This window comes from Nerophis ophidion, linkage group LG20, assembly GCF_033978795.1.
Source record: "Nerophis ophidion isolate RoL-2023_Sa linkage group LG20, RoL_Noph_v1.0, whole genome shotgun sequence".
NCBI lineage: Eukaryota > Metazoa > Chordata > Actinopteri > Syngnathiformes > Syngnathidae > Nerophis > Nerophis ophidion.
The window spans coordinates 37,113,581-37,133,049 of record NC_084630.1 but is presented as its reverse complement, the minus strand read 5'-3'; the positions used below and the strand labels follow the sequence as shown (position 1 = coordinate 37,133,049).

The following is a 19,469-nucleotide window of genomic DNA, read 5'->3' as shown; positions in this document are numbered from 1 at the left end:
AGGAAGATGGAAGTATAATCATGGTGACTGGGGGAAATTTAGGGAAATTACCGACATAACTTTAAAGGAAGTAGATATAAATCAAGATATTGAACAATTAAATACAGATATTACAAAGTGCATAATAGAAGCAGCCGAACAGAGCATACCAAGGAATAGTATAGGGAGAAGAAGGAAGATAGTGCCGTGGTGGACACAAGAGTGTACAGATGCAATACAAGAACGGAATAGAGCATTTAGAATATTGAGAAGAACACATAATTTCCAAGACATGATCCAATATAAAAGGCATCAAGCTAGAGTAAGGTATGTTATTAAAAAAACAAGAAAACACCATTGGAGAACTCTTTGTGAAACACTAAATAGAACTACTCCTTTAAGCCAAGTGTGGGGAATGATCAAGAGAATGTCAGGGGTCAGAAAAGAACATAAAAATCATGTGATGAAAGATGGGACGCGGAGTGTGGCAGGAAATAAAGAAAAAGCTGAACTTTTAGCAAAAACCTTTGTTAAAGTGCACAGTAATGATAATTTGAAAAATGGAGAAAAACAAAAGAGAGAAGAAACAATTAGTTTAAATATTGAGGAAATGAAAGAAGACAACGATAATAGTTTTACCAACACTATGGATATGACATTTTCTTTGGATGAAATGGTTCGAATTTTTTAAAAAGTTAAAAATATGACGCCATGGAACGACCTGGTGAGTTATCAAATGATCAAAAATTTAGGTAGCATCTGCAAAGAAGTGGTCTTGAAATTATATAATAGGATATATGAAGAAGGAAAATTACCAGATGAGTGGAAAACAGCTGTAATAATTCCAATATGCAAGCCAGGGAAAGATCCGGAAGAGGCAGGAAATTATAGGCCGATAGCATTGACCTCAAATTTGGGCAAAGTAATGGAAAAAATGATTAATGAAAGATTAATATATTATTTAGAGTCAAAAGAAATTATAAAAAACTACCAAAGTGGTTAACGCAAAGCAAGAAGCACAAATGACCCAGCAGTGCAGCTGGAAGAGGAAATTAAAAAGGGACAAATAAATAAAGAAAGTATAATTGCGGTATTTTTTGACATAGAGAAAGCGTATGATATGTTGTGGAAACAGGGCTTGCTGATGAAACTAAATAAGATTGGGATTAGAGGAAGAATGTACAGATGGATAAAAGACTTTTTAACAAGTAAAACATTATTAGTAAAAATACAGAATGAATATAGCAGAGAATACAAAGTGGAAAATGGGACCCCACAAGGGAGTATAATAAGTCCAGTACTATTTTCCATCATGATAAATGAAGTTTTTAGTGAAGTGGAAGGGTTAGTGGATTTGGCATTGTTTGCTGATGATGGAGTGATGTGGAAGAGAGGTGGAAGTACAAATCATATAGAAAAGAAGATTCAAAAAGCGGTAAATAATGTTCAAGACTGGGGAACGGCTTGGGGTTTAAGATTCTCTGTTGGAAAGACAAAAGTCATACATTTTACAAAGAGGAAAGTACAAAACAAGCTCCAAATAAAACTCTATGGAGAAAACATAGAAGAGGTACAAGTATTTAAATATTTAGGAATATGGTTTGATAAAAATATTAACTGGTCAACCCACATCAGCAAAATAGCGGAGAAAAGTAAAAAGGTGTTAAATATAATGAGGGCTTTGAGGGTTAAGGATTGGGGGGCTGATAGGTTGACATTGAAAACAATATATATCACTTTAATTCCATCTGTTATTGACTACGGATGCATTATTTATCAATCTGCTTCAAAAACACTACTTGGGAAAATAGACCGGATCCAGTCGCAGGCGTTAAGGTTATGTTGTGGAGCTACTAAATCTACTCCAGTGGCAGCATTACAAGTAGAAATGAACAAAAAACCTTTGGACATGAGGAGAGATCAACTCTCAGCAGTTTATTGGGCAAACTTAAAAGGATCCAAGCAAGGACATCCAACCCGTCAAGTGCTAATAAACTGCCAAGAAAAAGAAAATAAAAAAATGAATAGTTTTGGGTGGATAATAGGAGATATATGTATCAAAGCACACATTGACAATATTAAAGTTAGCCCTACAGTACCAATCCCTGCAATACCACCGTGGATGTATGACAACCCAAAGGTAAACATGCAATTACTGAAGAATAGAAATTTAAATAGTTACCAGATAGAACATTGGATTGAGGAAATGTTTTTTGATAACATCATGATATTCACAGATGCATCAAAAACTATAAATAGTAAAGTAGGAGCTGCTGTAGTTATCCCCCAAGGAAATATAGTGTTAAATAAAAGAATCAGTGATAAACTATCTGTTTTTACGGGGGAATTGGTAGCAATTTATATGGCAGTTAACTGGATAGAGGAAAACAAAGCAAGGAAAGCAGTCGTGTGCTCGGACTCCAGCAGTGCATTGACGAGCATAAAAAACAAAGCATCAGAAACAAGACTAGATATAATTTACGAAATAGTTCAGGCAATCTACAGGATAAATAAATCGGGAGGTGTGGTAACATTTCTCTGGGTTCCTGCTCATGTCGGAGTTGAGGGAAATGAGTTAGCTGATAGATACGCAAAACAAGCAAGCACTAAAACAGAAGTAAACATGGAGATGAGGCACAGTAAAGAAGAAGTGAAGAGCATAATTAAGATAGAACACAATAAAAAGTGGCAGGATAATTGGAATAAGGAAATAAAAGGTAGAGAGTTTTACAAAGTCCAGAGGAGAGTAGGTGTCATGAGAGGAGGAATAGAAATAGGAAAGAAGAAGACAATATTACTAGAATGAGATTAGGACATACATATCTAAATAGTTCACTAAAATTGATAGGAAAACATACTACAAGGCTGTGTGATTTTTGCCATCAAATAGAGAATGTTGACCATGTTTTAATACAATGTAGGAAATACAAGAGAGAAAGAGAAATACTGGAAAATAAGTTAGCAAAAGAAAATATTAGGTAAGAAGTGGGAAGTATATTAGGATTGCATTCAGAAAACATAGGATACAAAGCAATATACACATATTTAAAAAACACTGGGTTAAATAAAAGAATATAGAGTAGGGATCCACCTCGGTCCACACTCCATTACAGTAGGTGGCGGTAATGCACACCAGAAGGTTGCTTGCCAACCGCCATAAAAACAAAAGAAGAAGAGAAGGCTATGACGTGCGCATTTTCAGCGCATGCGTACTAGGTCGCGTTGCGCCGGTGTTGTGCCGAATTATGCACCCCCGCCGTAAAATGCACCCCCTGGCGGGAGCACGCTTACGTCGCTCGGTTGCATCACCCGTCTCGAAAAGTAGCTAAACTCGGCTAAAATCGCCTCTTTCGGCATAAAAATTTACATAACAAGGTGAATAATCCAAGTTGTCTTTACTTTGGATATATTAATGGATGGATTAATTGTGATTATTTAATGATTTCGCCGTCATTGCCTTTAATGATTTCGTCGTCATTCAATCGCCTCTTTCGGCAGAAAAATGTACATAAGGTGAATAATCCAAGTTGTCTTTACTTTGGATATATTAATGGATGGATTAATTGTGATTCTTCAATGATTTCGCCGTCATTGCCTTTAATGATTTCGTCGTCATTCAGGTGGGTACATCGCCTCTTTCGGCATAAAAAAAGTACATAACAAGGTGAAATAATCCAAGTTGTGTTTACTTTGGATTTATTAATGGATGGATTAATTGTGAGCTTTTAATGATTTCGCCACCATTCAGATAAGGCGAAAACAATAACCATTTAATATAGGAATATTTGCTGTCCCGAAAATGTATTGAAGTATTGTATTAAAGAATATATACACCAAAGTAAGCCTCTATATGTACTTTTTTGGAGACATCAAGGTGAACGAATGTTTGCTGCTTCACTCGACGTGATCCAATACATGTATTTTAAAAATATGACATTTTCTTTAACTGTAAGAAGCTCATGGGTGGATGGATGAATACATTAATAAATGAATGCATCTGATAGCTATCGTTGTTTTGGTTTTAAGAATTTTCAAACTGAACATTCACAAATAACTTTACCAAAAGTACCCGAAGTACCAGAGATGGAGTTATGGTGGGGGTGCATTTTCAGTGAAGAGTTGATTCCAGCTGCCTGAACATCTAGCTATCTCTGGCTAGGATGGTCCTAGAGACATGAAACTCACCCTAGTAACTCATCCTTACCCCCTATGTATACTGTGAAAACCATGTGATGATTGGACCTCCACAGGCGGAGTTAGGGGGGGGTGCTTTTTCAGGCAGCACCAATAGCCCACCTGCCGGAAAATGCACCCCCTGTCTATCTCTGGCTAGGATGCTCGTAGAGACATGAAACTCTACGACCATCCTAGCCAGAGATACCTAGATGTTCAGGCAGCTGGAATCAACTCTTCAGTAAATGACGGGTGATGCAACCGAGTGACGTAAGCGCGCTCCCGCCAGGGGGTGCATTTTACGGCGGGGGTGCATAATTCGGCACAACACCGGCAGGCGCAGGGGTCTTCAACAGTGGCAATGCTGTGTGTGGACACGGATAAGGTTAGGTTGGGTTTACACTGGATAACCTTAGCCGGCTTAGATTAGGTTGGATTTACCCTGGATAACCTTAGCCGGCTTAGTGTAGACGGGGCCTTAGTCGGTTTAGTGTAAACGGGGCCTTAGAGTTGCCAAAGGTGTCAGAGGTAAAGTACAGTCTGGTCAAGTTTGCTATGGTCTGTAACTGTACATGGCACATACATTACAATTAGCAATATACACACACACATTCAGTGTCATGGGACATGAAATATGAAAATAAAGCTGCAAAAAGGATATAAGTAAAGGAAAGATTCCTCCAAACGAGAAATATATTGACAGTCAGTTAGCCTGAATAGCATGCTAGCATCAATTAGCTCGACGTAATGCACGGACCAAAATATGCCGATATTCTACAAGATAAGGTTATTAATGCTCACCTTTGCGCATTTACGCAGCTCATGAAGGGGGAAAGAGTGGTAAAAACATACATTTCTGTGGCGAAGTTTACACACTTGCGTCAAACTGCTGCGTCACACCACACTTAACTGCGGTGCGTTCAAGACCACTGAAAAGAGTAGGACAACACAAGCCCGCCAAAACATTCTATCCGTGAAGCATAAAAAAAACACACACATGCAAAACAGTGGGCTTTCTATCTATAGCTAATTATGTTTTTATTTATTAGAATATCTACGCATTTATATTTACGAATTAGTTATTTAAATATATGAATGATTTATTTATTTCACAAACATATAGCAATTATAACATTGGTATTTTTTTTAATTCCTGGCTATCAATATGTTTAGTGTAATACTACTATGGAAATATTCATGTAAAAAAAGGTACATAAATATATGGTATTACATTCCACTCTATTGTATCATAGTGTATAGCAGGGACCAGGGGTCACCAACTCGGTGCCCGCGGGCACCAGGTCGCCCGTAAGGACCAGATGAGTCGCCAGCTGGCCTGTTCTAAAAATAGCTCAAATAGCAGCACTTACCAGTGAGCTGCCTCTATTTTTTAAATTGTATTTACTTACTAGCAAGATGTTCTCGCTTTGCTCGACATTTTTAATTCTAAGAGAGACAAAACTCAAATAGAATTTGAAAATCCCCAAAAATATTTTAAAGACTTGGTCTTCACTTGTTTAAATAAATTCATTTATTTTTTTACTTTGCTTCTTATAACTTTCAGAAAGACAATTTTAGAGAAAAAAGTACAACCTTAAAAATGATTTTAGGATTTTTAAACGCATATACCTTTTTACCTTTTAAATTCCTTCCTCTTCTTTCCTGACAATTTCAATCAATGTTCAAGTATTTTTTAATTTTTTTATTGTAAAGAATAATAAATACATTTTGATTTAATTCTTCATTTTATTTTAGCTTCTGTTTTTTCGACGAAGAATATTTGTGAAATATTTCTTCAAACTTATGAATAAAATTCAAAAAATATACTCTGGCGAATCTAGAAAATCTGTAGAATCAAATTTAAATCTTATTTCAAAGTCTTTTGAATTTCTTTTAAAGCTTTTGTTCTGGAAAATCTACAAGAAATAATGATTTGTCTTTGTTAGACGTATAGCTCGGTCCAATTTTTCATATATTCTAACAAAGTGTAGATTGGATTTTAACCTATTTAAAACATGTCATCAAAATTCTAAAAGTAATCTTAAGCAGGAAAATTTACTAATGATGTTCCATAAAAAAAGTTTTAAGTTTTTTAAAAAGATTCAAATTGGCTAGTTTTCTCTTCATTTTTTTCAGTTGAATTTTGAATTTTAAAGAGTCGAAATTGAAGATAAAATATGTTTAAAAATGTATTTTCTTTTTTTTTTTCGTGTTTTCTCCTCTTTTAAACCGTTTGATTAAGTGTTTTTTTCATCATTTATTCTCTACAAAAAACCTTCCGTAAAAGAAAAAAAAAATGTACGACAGAATGACAGACAGAAATACCAATTTTTGTATATATATATATATATATATATATATATATATATATATATATATAGATTTATTTATTAAAGGTCAATTGAGCAAATTGGCTATTTCTGGCAATTTATTTAAGTGTGTATCAAACTGGTAGCCCTTGGCATTAATCAGTACCCAGGAAGTAGCTCTTGGTTTCAAAAAGGTTGCTGACCCCTGGTTTAATGTAATATTACTATGGAATTATTCATGTAAAAAAAGGTACATAAATATATGGTATTACATTCCACTGTATTGTATCATAGTGTATAGTATCACATCACATTGACTCTTATTGCAGAACACACCAATCATCCATCCGTCCATCCATTTGCTTCCGCTTATCCGAGGTCGGATCACGGGGGCAGCAGCTTAATCAAATATTATCGAATTGCATCTTATGGAAATTTATTGTTTATCGTATCCCATCGTAATGTATATGATATTTCATTGTATTGTGTTTTGTCTTGTAATAATGCATCAAATTATAACACATTGCATCGTGTCACAATGAATTGTGTGGCAATGCGTCATATCTTTTGGGGGGAAAATCCCTTATAATTTCTGTATATTTTGGCAGAATTCCACTTATTTTTCTCCCATTTTTTTGCATTATTCGACTTATTTTTCCCGTATTGAAACGTATTTTTTAAATTAAAACTTGACATATCGAAACTTATGTTTTAGCATAATTGTACTTACTTCACTTATTTTTCCAGTATTTAAACCTATTTTTCTTGTAACTTTTGTAGAATGTTGCTTACTTTCCTGTATTTGTTTGACAGAATTTCATTTACTTATTTTTACCTATTATTTGACAGACTCACATTTTTCTCACATAAGTTTTGGTAGAATTTCACTCATTTGTCCCAAATTTTTGGCAGAATTTTCCAATTTTTGTGGTATATTTTGGTAGAATTTCCCTTATATTTCCCGTATTTATGGAATAATTCTGCTTTTCTTGTATTTTTTGCCAGATTTTTAACTTATTTTTCCCATATTTTTGAGCAGAATTTTCAAAAGATTTCTGCATATTTTGGTTGAATTTTACTTATTTGTCCGTATTTTTTGCAGCAGAATTTCAATTACATACTTTTCAAGCAGAACTCCACTTGCTTTGTGTTTTTTGCCAGAATTTCACTTACTTTTCTCCTATTTTTTGGCATTTTTGACTTATTTTTCCCGTATTGTAACTTGTTTTTTTAATTAAAACTTAACATATTAAAACTTATGTTTTGGCAGAATTGTACTTACTTTTTTGCAAAATTTCACTTATTTTTTCAGTATTTAAACCTTTTTTTCTTGTAACTTTGGTAGAATGTTACTTACTTTTCCGTATTGGTTTGACACTTATTTTTACGTATTATGACAGACTTTCACTTTTTTTTCACGTATGTTTTGGTAGAATTTCACTAATTGTTTTCATATCTTCGGCAGAATTTTCCAATTTTTGTGGTACATTTTGGTAGAATTTCCGTTATGTTTCACATATTTTTGGACAAATTCCCCTTTTCTTGTATTTTTTGGCAGAATTCTATTTATTTTTCCCATATTTTTGGGCAGAATTTTCAAAAGATTTCTGTATGTTTTGGTTGAATTTCACTTATTTGTCCGTATTTTTGCAGCAGAATTTCACTAAAGTATTTTTAAAGCAGAAGTTAACTGGCTTTGCTTGTTTTTTTGCCAGAATTTCACATACTTTTCTCCTTTTTTTAGGCATTATTTTTTCCCGCATTGTAACTTTAAAATTAAAATTTAACGTATTAAAATTATATTTTGGCAGAATTGTACATACTTTTTGGCAGAATTTCACTAACTTTTCCAGTATTTGAAACCTATTTTTGTCGTAAACTTTGGTAGAATGTTACTTACTTTTCCCGTATTTGTTTGACAGAATTTCACTTACTTATTTTTACATATTATTTGACAGACTTTCACTTTTTTTTTCACGTATGTTTTGGTAGAATTTCATTCAATTTTCCCGTATTTTTGGAAGAATTTTCTAATTTTTGCGGTATATTTTGGCACAATTTCCCTCATGTTTCCCATATTTTTGAAAGAATTCCACTTCCTTTTTTTGTATTTTTTGGCAGAATTCAACTTATTTTTCCCATATTTTGGGGCAGAATTTTCAAAAATGTTCTTTATGTTTTGGTTGAATTTCACTTATTTTTCTGTATTTTTTGAGACAGAATTTCACTTACTTATTTTTCAAGCAGAACTTCACCTGCTTTGCTTGTGTGTTTTTTTCGGCAGAAATTCACTTACTTTTCGTATAATATTTGGCAAAATTTTTCAGATGATTTCAGAATGATTTGGTAGAATTCCACTTATATTTTGGCAGAATTTTCCAAAATGTTCTGTATGTTTTGGCAAATGTCCTTTTATTTTGGTTGAATTTCACTTATTTTTGTCCTATTTTTTGAAGCTGAATTTCACTTAGGCATTTTTCAAGCAGAACACCACTTGCTTAGCTTGTGTTTTTTGCAAAAATTTCCCTTACTTTTCTTATATTTTTTTAGCAGAATTTTCCAGATGTTTTGGTAGGATTTTACTTGTATTTTGGCAGAATTTTACAAATATTTCTGTATGTTTTGGTAGAATTGCACTTGGTTTTTTTTCCTATTTTTGACATGATTTTCCAAATTTTTCGGTAGGATTTCACTTATATTTTGGCAGAATTTTCCAAAATTTTCGGTATGTTTTGGCAGAATTTCACTTATTTTTCTCCTATTTTTTGAAGCGGAATTTCACTTAGGTATTTTCTAAGCAGAGTTTCACTTGCTTAGCTCGAGTTTTTTGCCAAAATTTCCTATATTTTTTTGCAGAATTTTCCAGATGTTTTGATAGGATTTTACTTGTATTTTTGGCAGAATGTTCCTAATTTTCCTGTATGTTTTGGTGAGACACTAGTGATTTAGGGCTATATAAGTAAACATTGATTGATTGATTGAATTTCATTTATTTTTCGACAGGATTTTCCAAATGTTTTGGTACAATTGTACTTATTTTTCAAAAGAGTTTTCCCAATTTTTCTCGTATGTTTGGTAGAATTTTACTTATATCTTTCCTATTTTTGGGGGCAGAATTTCCCAAATTTTTATAAGAATTTTCTAAATGTTTCCTGTTTTTTCCCACCGGTGCAGGTGAGACGGAGAAGCCATGTGTGGTCAAACTGGAGGACGACTCCGTCCACGAGGAGGATGAGGAGTTCCGGCTGGTGCTGGGAACCCCTAAGAGCAAGTCAGCCTACGGAGCGTCGGTGGGGGAGCAGAAGGAGGCGCTGATCAAGATCACCGACGACAAAGACAGTAAGTCAAGACAACCGACATCGAAACCTGCACCAGTAGAACATTCTCCTATCACACTTTCTTTCCACTCCCCAATTCCAGAACCCGTCATTCGTTTCTCTGAGATCAAGTACAGCGTGCGAGAGCCGCAGGTCAAAGGCGACGTGGCGATTGTCCAGATTCCCATTTTACGCATCGGTGACACCTCAAAGCTGTCGGTGGTGAGGGTGCACACCAAAGACGGATCAGCCACCTCAGGAGAGGACTACAACCCCCTCTCAGAAGGTAAAGTGGGCTGTTCCAAGTTCCCACAGCTGCAGCCGCTAACTGGACTTTCCGTGTGGCGCAGACGTGGAGTTCAAAGAGGGCGACAAGGAACATTTTATAGAGATCGAGATCCTGTACGACGGCGAGCGGGAGATGAGGGAGGCCTTCACCGTGCACATGAAGCCTGACGACAACATGGTGGCCGAGATAAAGGTGACCCCGCCCATACGCGCAGTACTGTACATGCTACAAACGCCGCTAAAATAGCCGCCCCAGCAACAGCTGCCATTGCTGTCAGCACGCCCCCAGCACTACGTCTTATAAAAAGCTTGGCGGTGACACGCCGAGGGGGACGCCCCACAGCAGTGTATGAGCCTAAAAACAGAACGTAAGCCACCAGATAGAAATACACTCAACTGTGATCAATCCTCCAAAACACATCTGGATAGACTTTACAGTAGTGATGTATTTATATAAAGGGGCAACAGACAGGGCACCTAAATCACGTCTATGTCATTTAAGGATTGCAAGTTACAACACAAACAAAAACATTTGTCGACTGTGAAGTGTGTAATATTCTGAGTGTAATATTCTTAATAATTAGTAGATATAGTTTCACTATTTTTTATGTATTATTGGCAACATTAAGAATTTCTCAGATTAAATAACAGATATATATATATATATATACTGTATACATACTGTATATACATATACATAACTGTGCATACATATATATATATATATATACTGTATACATACTGTATATACATATACATAACTGTGCATACATATCATATATATGTAGACATATACACATCTACATATGTATTACATCTACACATACACACGTATATTTATACATACATACATACATATATAGTAGATGCATACATATATATGTATATATACATACAATTTTTATGTAGGTATATGTATATATATATACATATATACGTATGTATATGTATATATACATATATACGTATGTATGTGTGTACGTGTACATCCATACATACATACATATATATATTTATACACACACATATATCTATATATACATATATACTGTATACACTTATACACACACATATATATATATATATATATGTATGTATACACGCACATATACATATATATGTATGTATATGTACATACATATATATACATATATACATACATAAATACCTATATATATATATACATACATACACACATTTATATATATACATATATATATACATACATATACACACATACATATATATATATATATATATATATATATATATATATATATATATATATACACACACATACATATATACACATATATATATACACATATACACACATATATATCTATATATGTGTGTGTGTGTATATATATATATATATACATATATATATTATAATAATATTAATCATAATAATGAATATTAAGATATTCATTACAAGAGGGTCTGCCAATTTTTTTTAATTTTTAACCTTTTCCTGATCCATCCATCCATTTCCTACCGCTTATTCCCTTTTGGGGTCGCGGGGGGGGCACTGGCGCCTATCTCAGCTACAATCGGGCGGAAGGCGGGGTACACCCTGGACAAGTCGCCACCTCATCGCAGGGCCAACTGATGTTTGAGCAAAATCTAGTAAGCATCTGATCTGATGCTGTTATATATTTTGTTAGTATACATCATAAATCTGTTTTGTGTGTAAGCATGGAACTAAGTGACATGTTTAATATGAATTATAGTAAAAATAAATGATACAAATAATATTTTTTAGTTTTTAATATTTCTGTATCATTGCTACTAGTAATGCCTATGAAACATGTTACATCAATACACATTTGTATTTTTTATTTGTATATACAGTATAAGCAAAATATGGTGAGAATTTTCCAGATTTAAACAACATTTTAATCCAAATGTTAATATCCTTTTCTGATTATAGTGGTGTTGTCCACTCCAGGGATGTTTTTGAACAGGGGACAGTTCTTTTCTGTATATTCAGAGAGTGTATTTGAAGGAATCCTCTCACCACGCCCTCCCTTGCTCTTGCCAGATGAACAAAGCCATCGTGTACATCGAGGAGATGGACAGCGTGGCGGACGTGACCTTCCCCGCCGTGCCTCGTGTGGTTTCCCTGCTCATGTACGACGACACGGCGAAGACCAAAGACAGCCCCAACCCGGCTAACGGATACCCTGTTGTGTGCGTGACGGTAAGTGGGATCTTATTCATTGTACCGTGGTCTACTACCCACTGAAGTATTAACACTGAATTAGTAATCTTACTCTTGATTTCAATTATATTAAATAACTACAAAATTTCAAATTTCCCGTATTTGTTTGACAGAAGTTCACTTACTTATTTTTACATATTTGACAGACTTTCACTTTTTTTTCCACATATGTTTTGATAGCATTTCACTAATTGTTCCCATATTTTGGAAATAATTCCACTTTTCTTGTATTTTTTGGAATAAATTAACTTATTTTCCCAATCTTTTTGGGCAGAAATCTCAAAAATGTTCCATATGTTTTGGTAGAGTTTCAATTATTTTTCTCCTATTTTTTAGCATTATTTAATTTCTTTTTCCCGTATGTTTTGGCAGAATTGTACTTACTTTTGGGCAGAATTCCACCCTTGTTTTCAGTATTTAAACCTATTTTTCTTGTAACTTTGGTAGAATGTTACTTACTTTTCCTGTATAGAAAATTCCCGGGAAATTTTGATGGGCCTGCTATCTGTGCCCTGGACAGATAGCAGTGTGTATATATATATATATATATATATATATATATATATATATATATATATATATATATATATATATATATATATATATATATATATATAGTCGTCCGGTGAACAGGTAATAACATCAAGGTCTCGACAACGAAGGTAGTAAAAGGATCAACTTAAATAGTCTTGATTGCAAACAGAAAACAGGTGAAGGGAAATACTTCAAGACAGAAGTGAAGCAGCCACGGGAAAACACCAACAAAACTGGACAAAACACCAAAATAAAAGCACCTGACAGGAACTAAAACACTAAACACCGGAGAACACTAACAAAACGCGACATAAGGCACAACAGTTCTATTTAGGACAGAACACACAGACGCTTATACAAATAATAACAGAAGAAATTAATACATTTAAGGGATTGTTTGACAAAAATATCTTCAAATCTCAATCAAACTAAAATGATGCTAATTGTTAGCAGCTGAAAGATAAGTCAAACACAAATACAAATAGACGGACATTGAAAGAGTAAAGTAAACCAAATGTTGGGTGTAATAATAAATGATCAAGTGATTATAGATACATTGGAGGCATACACCGCAGTTGACATACTTCCCACAAAATTCATCATTTTTCTGTGATTGCTGGTACAAAGCTAATGAAGATTTTTGGCAAAATGAGAGTAGTGAGAATTTTTTCTTGTGGTCGTTCTGTGTATTTATTGCACCGTGTTAGAGTGCCTGCCGGTCACCAAACACTGCATGAGTGTAGCAGCAGAGTGCCTCAAAATTACACTTGGATGAAATAAAAGCATATGTTATTGTACGTTCTGAGATGGAGTATGTTTAGAACTATATATGGACATATCAATTTGGGGTTTTTTGTCTGAAAAGGTCATGTCAAAACGACGGCAATTGCATAGAACCTTTATTGAACAGTATAGGAAACCCATTGAGATCTAGATCACTTTCACAAGGGTGACCTGGCCAAAAAGTCAGCAGCACATGTCACAGAGCAGTTTCCAAAAAAGTAATACGTTAAGACATACAGTTTAAAATACATAAAAGAGAATTGTAAAACAATAAAGATTTACACCTTTTAAAAACACTGGCACTGTGGAATGTAGGATGAATGGAGAAATGGTTTGAATGTTGAAATCGTTTAAAAGCTGAAATGGTTTGAACGCTGGAATTGATTAATTGATTGATACAGACTTTTATTAGTAGATCACACAGTACAGTACATATTCCGTACAATTGACCATGAAATGGTAACACCCGAATAAGTTTTTCAACTTGTTTAAGTCGGGGTCCACGTTAATCAATTCAGGGTTTGAATGTTGAAGAGGTTGAATTTCAAGGAAAACCGTAACTAGGTTTAGAACTTGGGAAAGTGTTAGTTTGAATGTCCATGTAACGCTTGGCGGGCATTGTGGTTATGCGGGTGCGTTCTCTCGTTGATGCAGTCGGATAAGACACAGCGTGAGGGTAAAAAAGAAAGAAAGATTTATTATCACCAACAAAACAGACTAAGAACAAAAACACTTGCACAAGGCACTACAGACAAAACAAACAGAACTAGCATGGGCGCTAGAAGGAACTAAGAACGCTAGCATGTGAGCTAGGGAAATAAGCAAAGGAAAATAGCGTGGAAGCTAACGAGTACAAAAAGTCTTTTACCACAATCGGGGATCAGCGACGTCACCTGTTGCATCGAACACAAACTAGACTGCGAGGATGAGTAACGGAAAAGGCAGGCTTATATAAGGATAGAAATTAGGAGGCAGGTGCGCGTCAAAAACACAAGACGGGTGACACTAATAAGTGAATATGAAAACAGATAAAACAGGAAGTGTCACCAGGAACTAAGGAAGTCAAATACTAACAAGACGAGATACAAAACAGAACCAAAACCCGAATATGACATGATCCGAGCCGCGGTTCATGACAGTCCAGGATGAGTGGAATGTGTTGATGTCGGAATAGTTTGAATAGGTTTAAAATTGTAGGAATTGTGCAACTTGGAAACGTGTCCCATTCATTTCAATGGGAACTTCCTGGAATTTTGGGAAAAGCCGGATGTTTTGGGTAATGATTATGAGCATGAATGTCCTGAATGAGCTGAATTGGTTGCTGTTGGAATTGTTTAAATCGGTCAAGAAATGTTGAAGTGGTAACAGTTTGTAATTGAGAAATTCCTGGAATCTAATTCCCTAACCAACTTATTTTTTGTCCTGAATATGAGTGTTTTGACGGTGGAACGGTTGAAATGGGTTGAAAAAATGTAAAAGAAGTAGTCGAAATTAAGAAGGATGGAAATAGGTTACCAAAAATCAGGAATTCATGGAAGTGAAGTGAAGTGAATTATATTTATATAGCGCTTTTTCTCTAGTGACTCAAAGCGCTTTACATAGTGAAACCCAATATCTAATTTTTACATTTAAACCAGTGTGGGTGGCACAGGGAGCAGGTGGGTAAAGTGTCTTGCCCAAGGACACAACGGCAGTGACTAGGATGGCGGAAGCGGGGCTCGAACCTGCAAACCTCAAGTTGCTGGCACGGCCGCTCTACCAACCGAGCTATACCGAAATTTGGAAATTTTAAAAGTGGAAAATGGTAGTTTGAATGTCCAGAATGAGTGGAATGTGTTGAAGGTGGAATGGTTTGAATGGGTTGAAGATCGTGGGGATTGTGGAAGTTTGAAAAATGGCCAATTCATTTTGAATGAGGAAAATGCAAAAAAATTCCGGGAATATTTGAAGTCAAGCACACAATTCCTGAACAGGCTGAATATTTTGAAGTTGGAACAGTTTGAATCAGATGAAAAATGTGGGAATTGTGGAACTTTGAAGAATGTCCCATTGATTTCAATGGGATTTTTATAAAAAATTGGGAATTTCGGGAAAAGTGGTATTTTTTTGGGAAAATGGTAAAAAATTTGAATGAGTTGAAATGGTTGGTGTTGAAATTTTTCAAATTGGTTGAGAAATTTTGAAGTAGTAACATTTTGAATTGAGAAATTGTATTACGGAATTCCTGGAATTTCGGGAAAACCGATAATTTTTCCAGTTAAAAAAAACAATTTTGCTTTTTGCCCTGATTAAGAGGAATGTTTTGACGGTGGAACAGTTGAAATGCGTTGAAAAATGTGAAGGAATAGTCGCCGGAAAAAAGGGTCGAACTAGGGCTTTGGAAAAGCCCTAGTTTTTCCAAATTTTTATGAACTTGGAAAAAGAGAAGTTGGAATTCCCAGAATGGTGGAATATGTTGAAGGTAGAATAATTTGAATAGGTTGAAAAATTTGGAAATGGTGAAAGTTTGAAAAACGACCAATTCATTTTGAATGGTAAAAATGTCCGGGCAAACCTGGAATTCTGGGAAATCTGTGAAGTTTTGGAATTTTTCAAGGGAAAGCCTGTGATTACCGAACAGTTTGAAGTCGGAACTACCTTGTGTGCTCTTCATGTAGGAGGGGGGGGGCAGAACAGCAAAGAGAAGCGGCAGGTCGACTGGTCCAAACAGGGTTCTTTTAAAAAATAAATGACTTTATGCTTCCACTGAGGTAGCATCTCCAACTGTTGCCAATAGGGTGTTTTCATAGTACAGGAGCCCGAATAGAAAACGCTCTTGAGCCTGCACACTTTTTATGGCCTCTGGGAATCACTCACAAGCCGGCGTTCTTGGGACTCAGATGTCAGGACGGGACAAGCGGCACGATAAGATAAGATGGCTCTAGAGTGTTTAGCATTTTGTGATAAAGTAAAGTAAATGTGAGGGTGAGAGTGAGCAGCAGTGGTGGCCGGGAATCATTTTGGTGATTCAACCCCGATTGCAACCCTTGATCCTGAGTGCCAAGCAGGGAGGCAATGGGTCCCATTTTAATAGTCTTTGGTATGACTCACGACCTACTGATCTCAGGGTGGACACTCTAACCACTAGGCCCCTGTGTTTATGTCCTTGTCCCATAGGCCTGTAACCCCAAGTACAACGACTTTGACAAAACCGGTTCCATCTGCTCTGCGGAAAACATCAACGACACCCTGACCCAGTATCGCTGGCTGGTCAGCGCACCCACGGGGTCGGATGGAGTGACCAGTCCCATGAGGGAGGTGGACACCAACACCTTCTTCAGCAACACAAAGTCCATCACCTTGGATTCCATCTACTTCCAAGCGGGTTCTAGGGTCCAGTGCGCCGCCAGGGCCTTCAACGCCAACGGGGACGCTGGTTTGGAGCTGTCCAGTCCCATTGTGGTGGTCAGCAAGGAGGAAGGTAAGTGGATGGCGTGATGAACGTAGCCCACTGGAGGACGTGGCTTAGTGATGCCAATTTCTCGACAGGCATGTGCCAGCCTCGTGTCCAAGGTACTGTCGGAGCTGAACCTTTCTCTGCCAAGATCCGCTACACGGGCCCGGATGACCCCGACTTCCCCAACCTCATCAAGCTGACTGTCAACATGCCCCACATGGATGGTAAGCAGTACCACCCCCCTGTACAAGATGCTGTACTTATTAGTAATACTATCTCAACAGGCATGTTGCCGGTGATTTCCACACGACCCCTTTCCAACTTCGAGCTGACACTGAGCCCTGACGGCACCCGCGTGGGCAACCACCGCTGCTCAAACTTGCTGGACTTCAACGAGATCCAAACGGGCCACGGCTTCCTCACCGACGCCACCAAGAACCCGGAGATCATCGGCGAGACGTCGCCCTACCAGTACAGCACCGCCATGCGCTCCTCCAACTCCCTGCGCTTCTACAGGAACCTCAACCTGGAGGCCTGCCTCTGGGAGTTCAGCAGCTACTACGACATGTCCGAGCTGCTCAACGACTGCGGGGGGTCCATAGGCACCGACGGACAGGTACGCAAAACTAGAAATCCTGCAAGATTGCAGCCTCAGAATCAAAACTAAGGATCCAAAGTTTCTCGCATGTGTTCTTACACAGCAAAGCATATAGACCAGTCAATGACTGCATACAGTTTTTCTGTGATGTATGGCTTAGATGCAGCTGATCGGCCATGGAAAGCCATTCCATGAGTCTCTCTGCGTACTGGACGTGGGCTAATTGGAAGGTCACATGAAGTTTGGAGCTCTGTAGCTACTGACTGTGCAGAACGTCTTTGCACTATGCTGACCTCTCTGTCAGTTTACGTGACCTACCACTTCATGGCTGAGTTGCTGTTGTTCCCAAACTCTTCCATGTTCTTGTAATAAAGCCCACAGTTGAGTTTGGAATATTTAGGCGTGTGGAAATTTCACGACTGGATTTGTTGCACAGGTTGCATCCTACGACAGTTCCACGCTGGGAATCACTGAGAGCGGCCCATTCTTTCACAAATGTTTGTAGAAACAGTCTTCATGCCTCAGTGCTTGATTTGATACACCGGGCCAAGTGATTAGGACACCTGATTCTCATCATTTGGATGGGTGGCCAAATACTTTTTGTGCAAGTAGATGACTGTATTGTCTCAACACACTCTTTGCTGTGGACTTTTCCCCCACGTTGTCCCACCCTCCCAGGTGCTGAACCTGGTCCAGTCCTACGTCACCCTGCGCGTGCCCTTATTTGTGTCCTACGTCTTCCACTCTCCCGTGGCGGTGGGCGGCTGGCAGCACTTTGACCTTCAGTCGGAGCTCAAACTCACCTTCGTCTACGACACGGCCATCCTCTGGCAGGAAGGCATCGGCAGCCCACCGGAGTCGGAGCTGCAGGGTGTGCTTCTTTTCAACACCGGGACTGCCCCCTTCAGGTGTCCAGGTGCCCTCTGATGTATGACCTCTGTGCGTGTCCAGGTGCCATGTATCCCACCAGCATGAGGATCAATGAGGAGGGACGTCTGGTGGTCAACTTCAAGACGGAGGCTCGCTACAGGGGACAGTTTGTTATGTCTCATCCAGGTATGACACAAACTCACACACACACACAGGCTGGGAAACTATTTGAGCACCGAACGATTCCATCCGACTCCTGGGATGATGATTCTAATAACATTTGATTCTCGCAACATATTAGTTGGTAATAGAATTAATATAAAACTTGACCAAAACAGGTTACAGGTTAGAAAACCTTCTGGTTACATGGAGATGGCTTAAAAATATATATTTTTTAGACCAAAAAAAACATATACATATATATATATATATATATATATATATATATATATATATATATATATATATATATATATATATATATATATATATATATATATATATATATATATATATATATATATATATATATATATATATATATATATATATATATATACATATATATATATATATATATATATATATATACACACACACTCATATACATGTATATATACATGTATGTGTGCGTATATATATATATATATATATATATATATATATATATATATATTTATATATATACACACACACGTATATAAATATATATTATACATGTATATATACATGTATGTGTGCGTATATATATTTTTATATATATACACACACACACGTATATAAATATATATTATATATATATATACACACGTATACATGTGTATATATACATGTGTGTGTTTGTATGTATATATACATATATATATATATATATATATATATATATACACATACACACGTGTGTATATATATATATATTTATATACACACACACGTATATGTACATGTATTTGTGTGT

The 19,469-nt window shown here is 36.5% G+C and overlaps 1 protein-coding gene and 1 long non-coding RNA gene across 2 annotated transcripts in view; one reads left to right on the top strand and one right to left on the bottom strand.

Annotated features, from left to right (window-relative positions):
• The window catches only part of LOC133539106 (uncharacterized), a 48,717-nt gene extending 43,629 nt beyond the window's left edge, over positions 1-5,088 (bottom strand). The window contains exon 1 of the long non-coding RNA XR_009803185.1: positions 4,954-5,088. This is a non-coding gene — a long non-coding RNA (uncharacterized LOC133539106). The remainder of the gene's footprint in view (positions 1-4,953) is intronic.
• The window catches only part of frem3 (Fras1 related extracellular matrix 3), an 86,700-nt gene that overhangs the window by 57,895 nt on the left and 9,336 nt on the right, over positions 1-19,469 (top strand). The window contains exons 10-18 of the mRNA XM_061881186.1: positions 9,636-9,800; positions 9,882-10,064; positions 10,129-10,259; positions 12,111-12,269; positions 16,764-17,067; positions 17,136-17,267; positions 17,328-17,659; positions 18,320-18,512; positions 18,593-18,697. Of these exons, the coding sequence (XP_061737170.1) occupies positions 9,636-9,800; positions 9,882-10,064; positions 10,129-10,259; positions 12,111-12,269; positions 16,764-17,067; positions 17,136-17,267; positions 17,328-17,659; positions 18,320-18,512; positions 18,593-18,697 (1,704 nt within the window). The remainder of the gene's footprint in view (positions 1-9,635; positions 9,801-9,881; positions 10,065-10,128; positions 10,260-12,110; positions 12,270-16,763; positions 17,068-17,135; positions 17,268-17,327; positions 17,660-18,319; positions 18,513-18,592; positions 18,698-19,469) is intronic.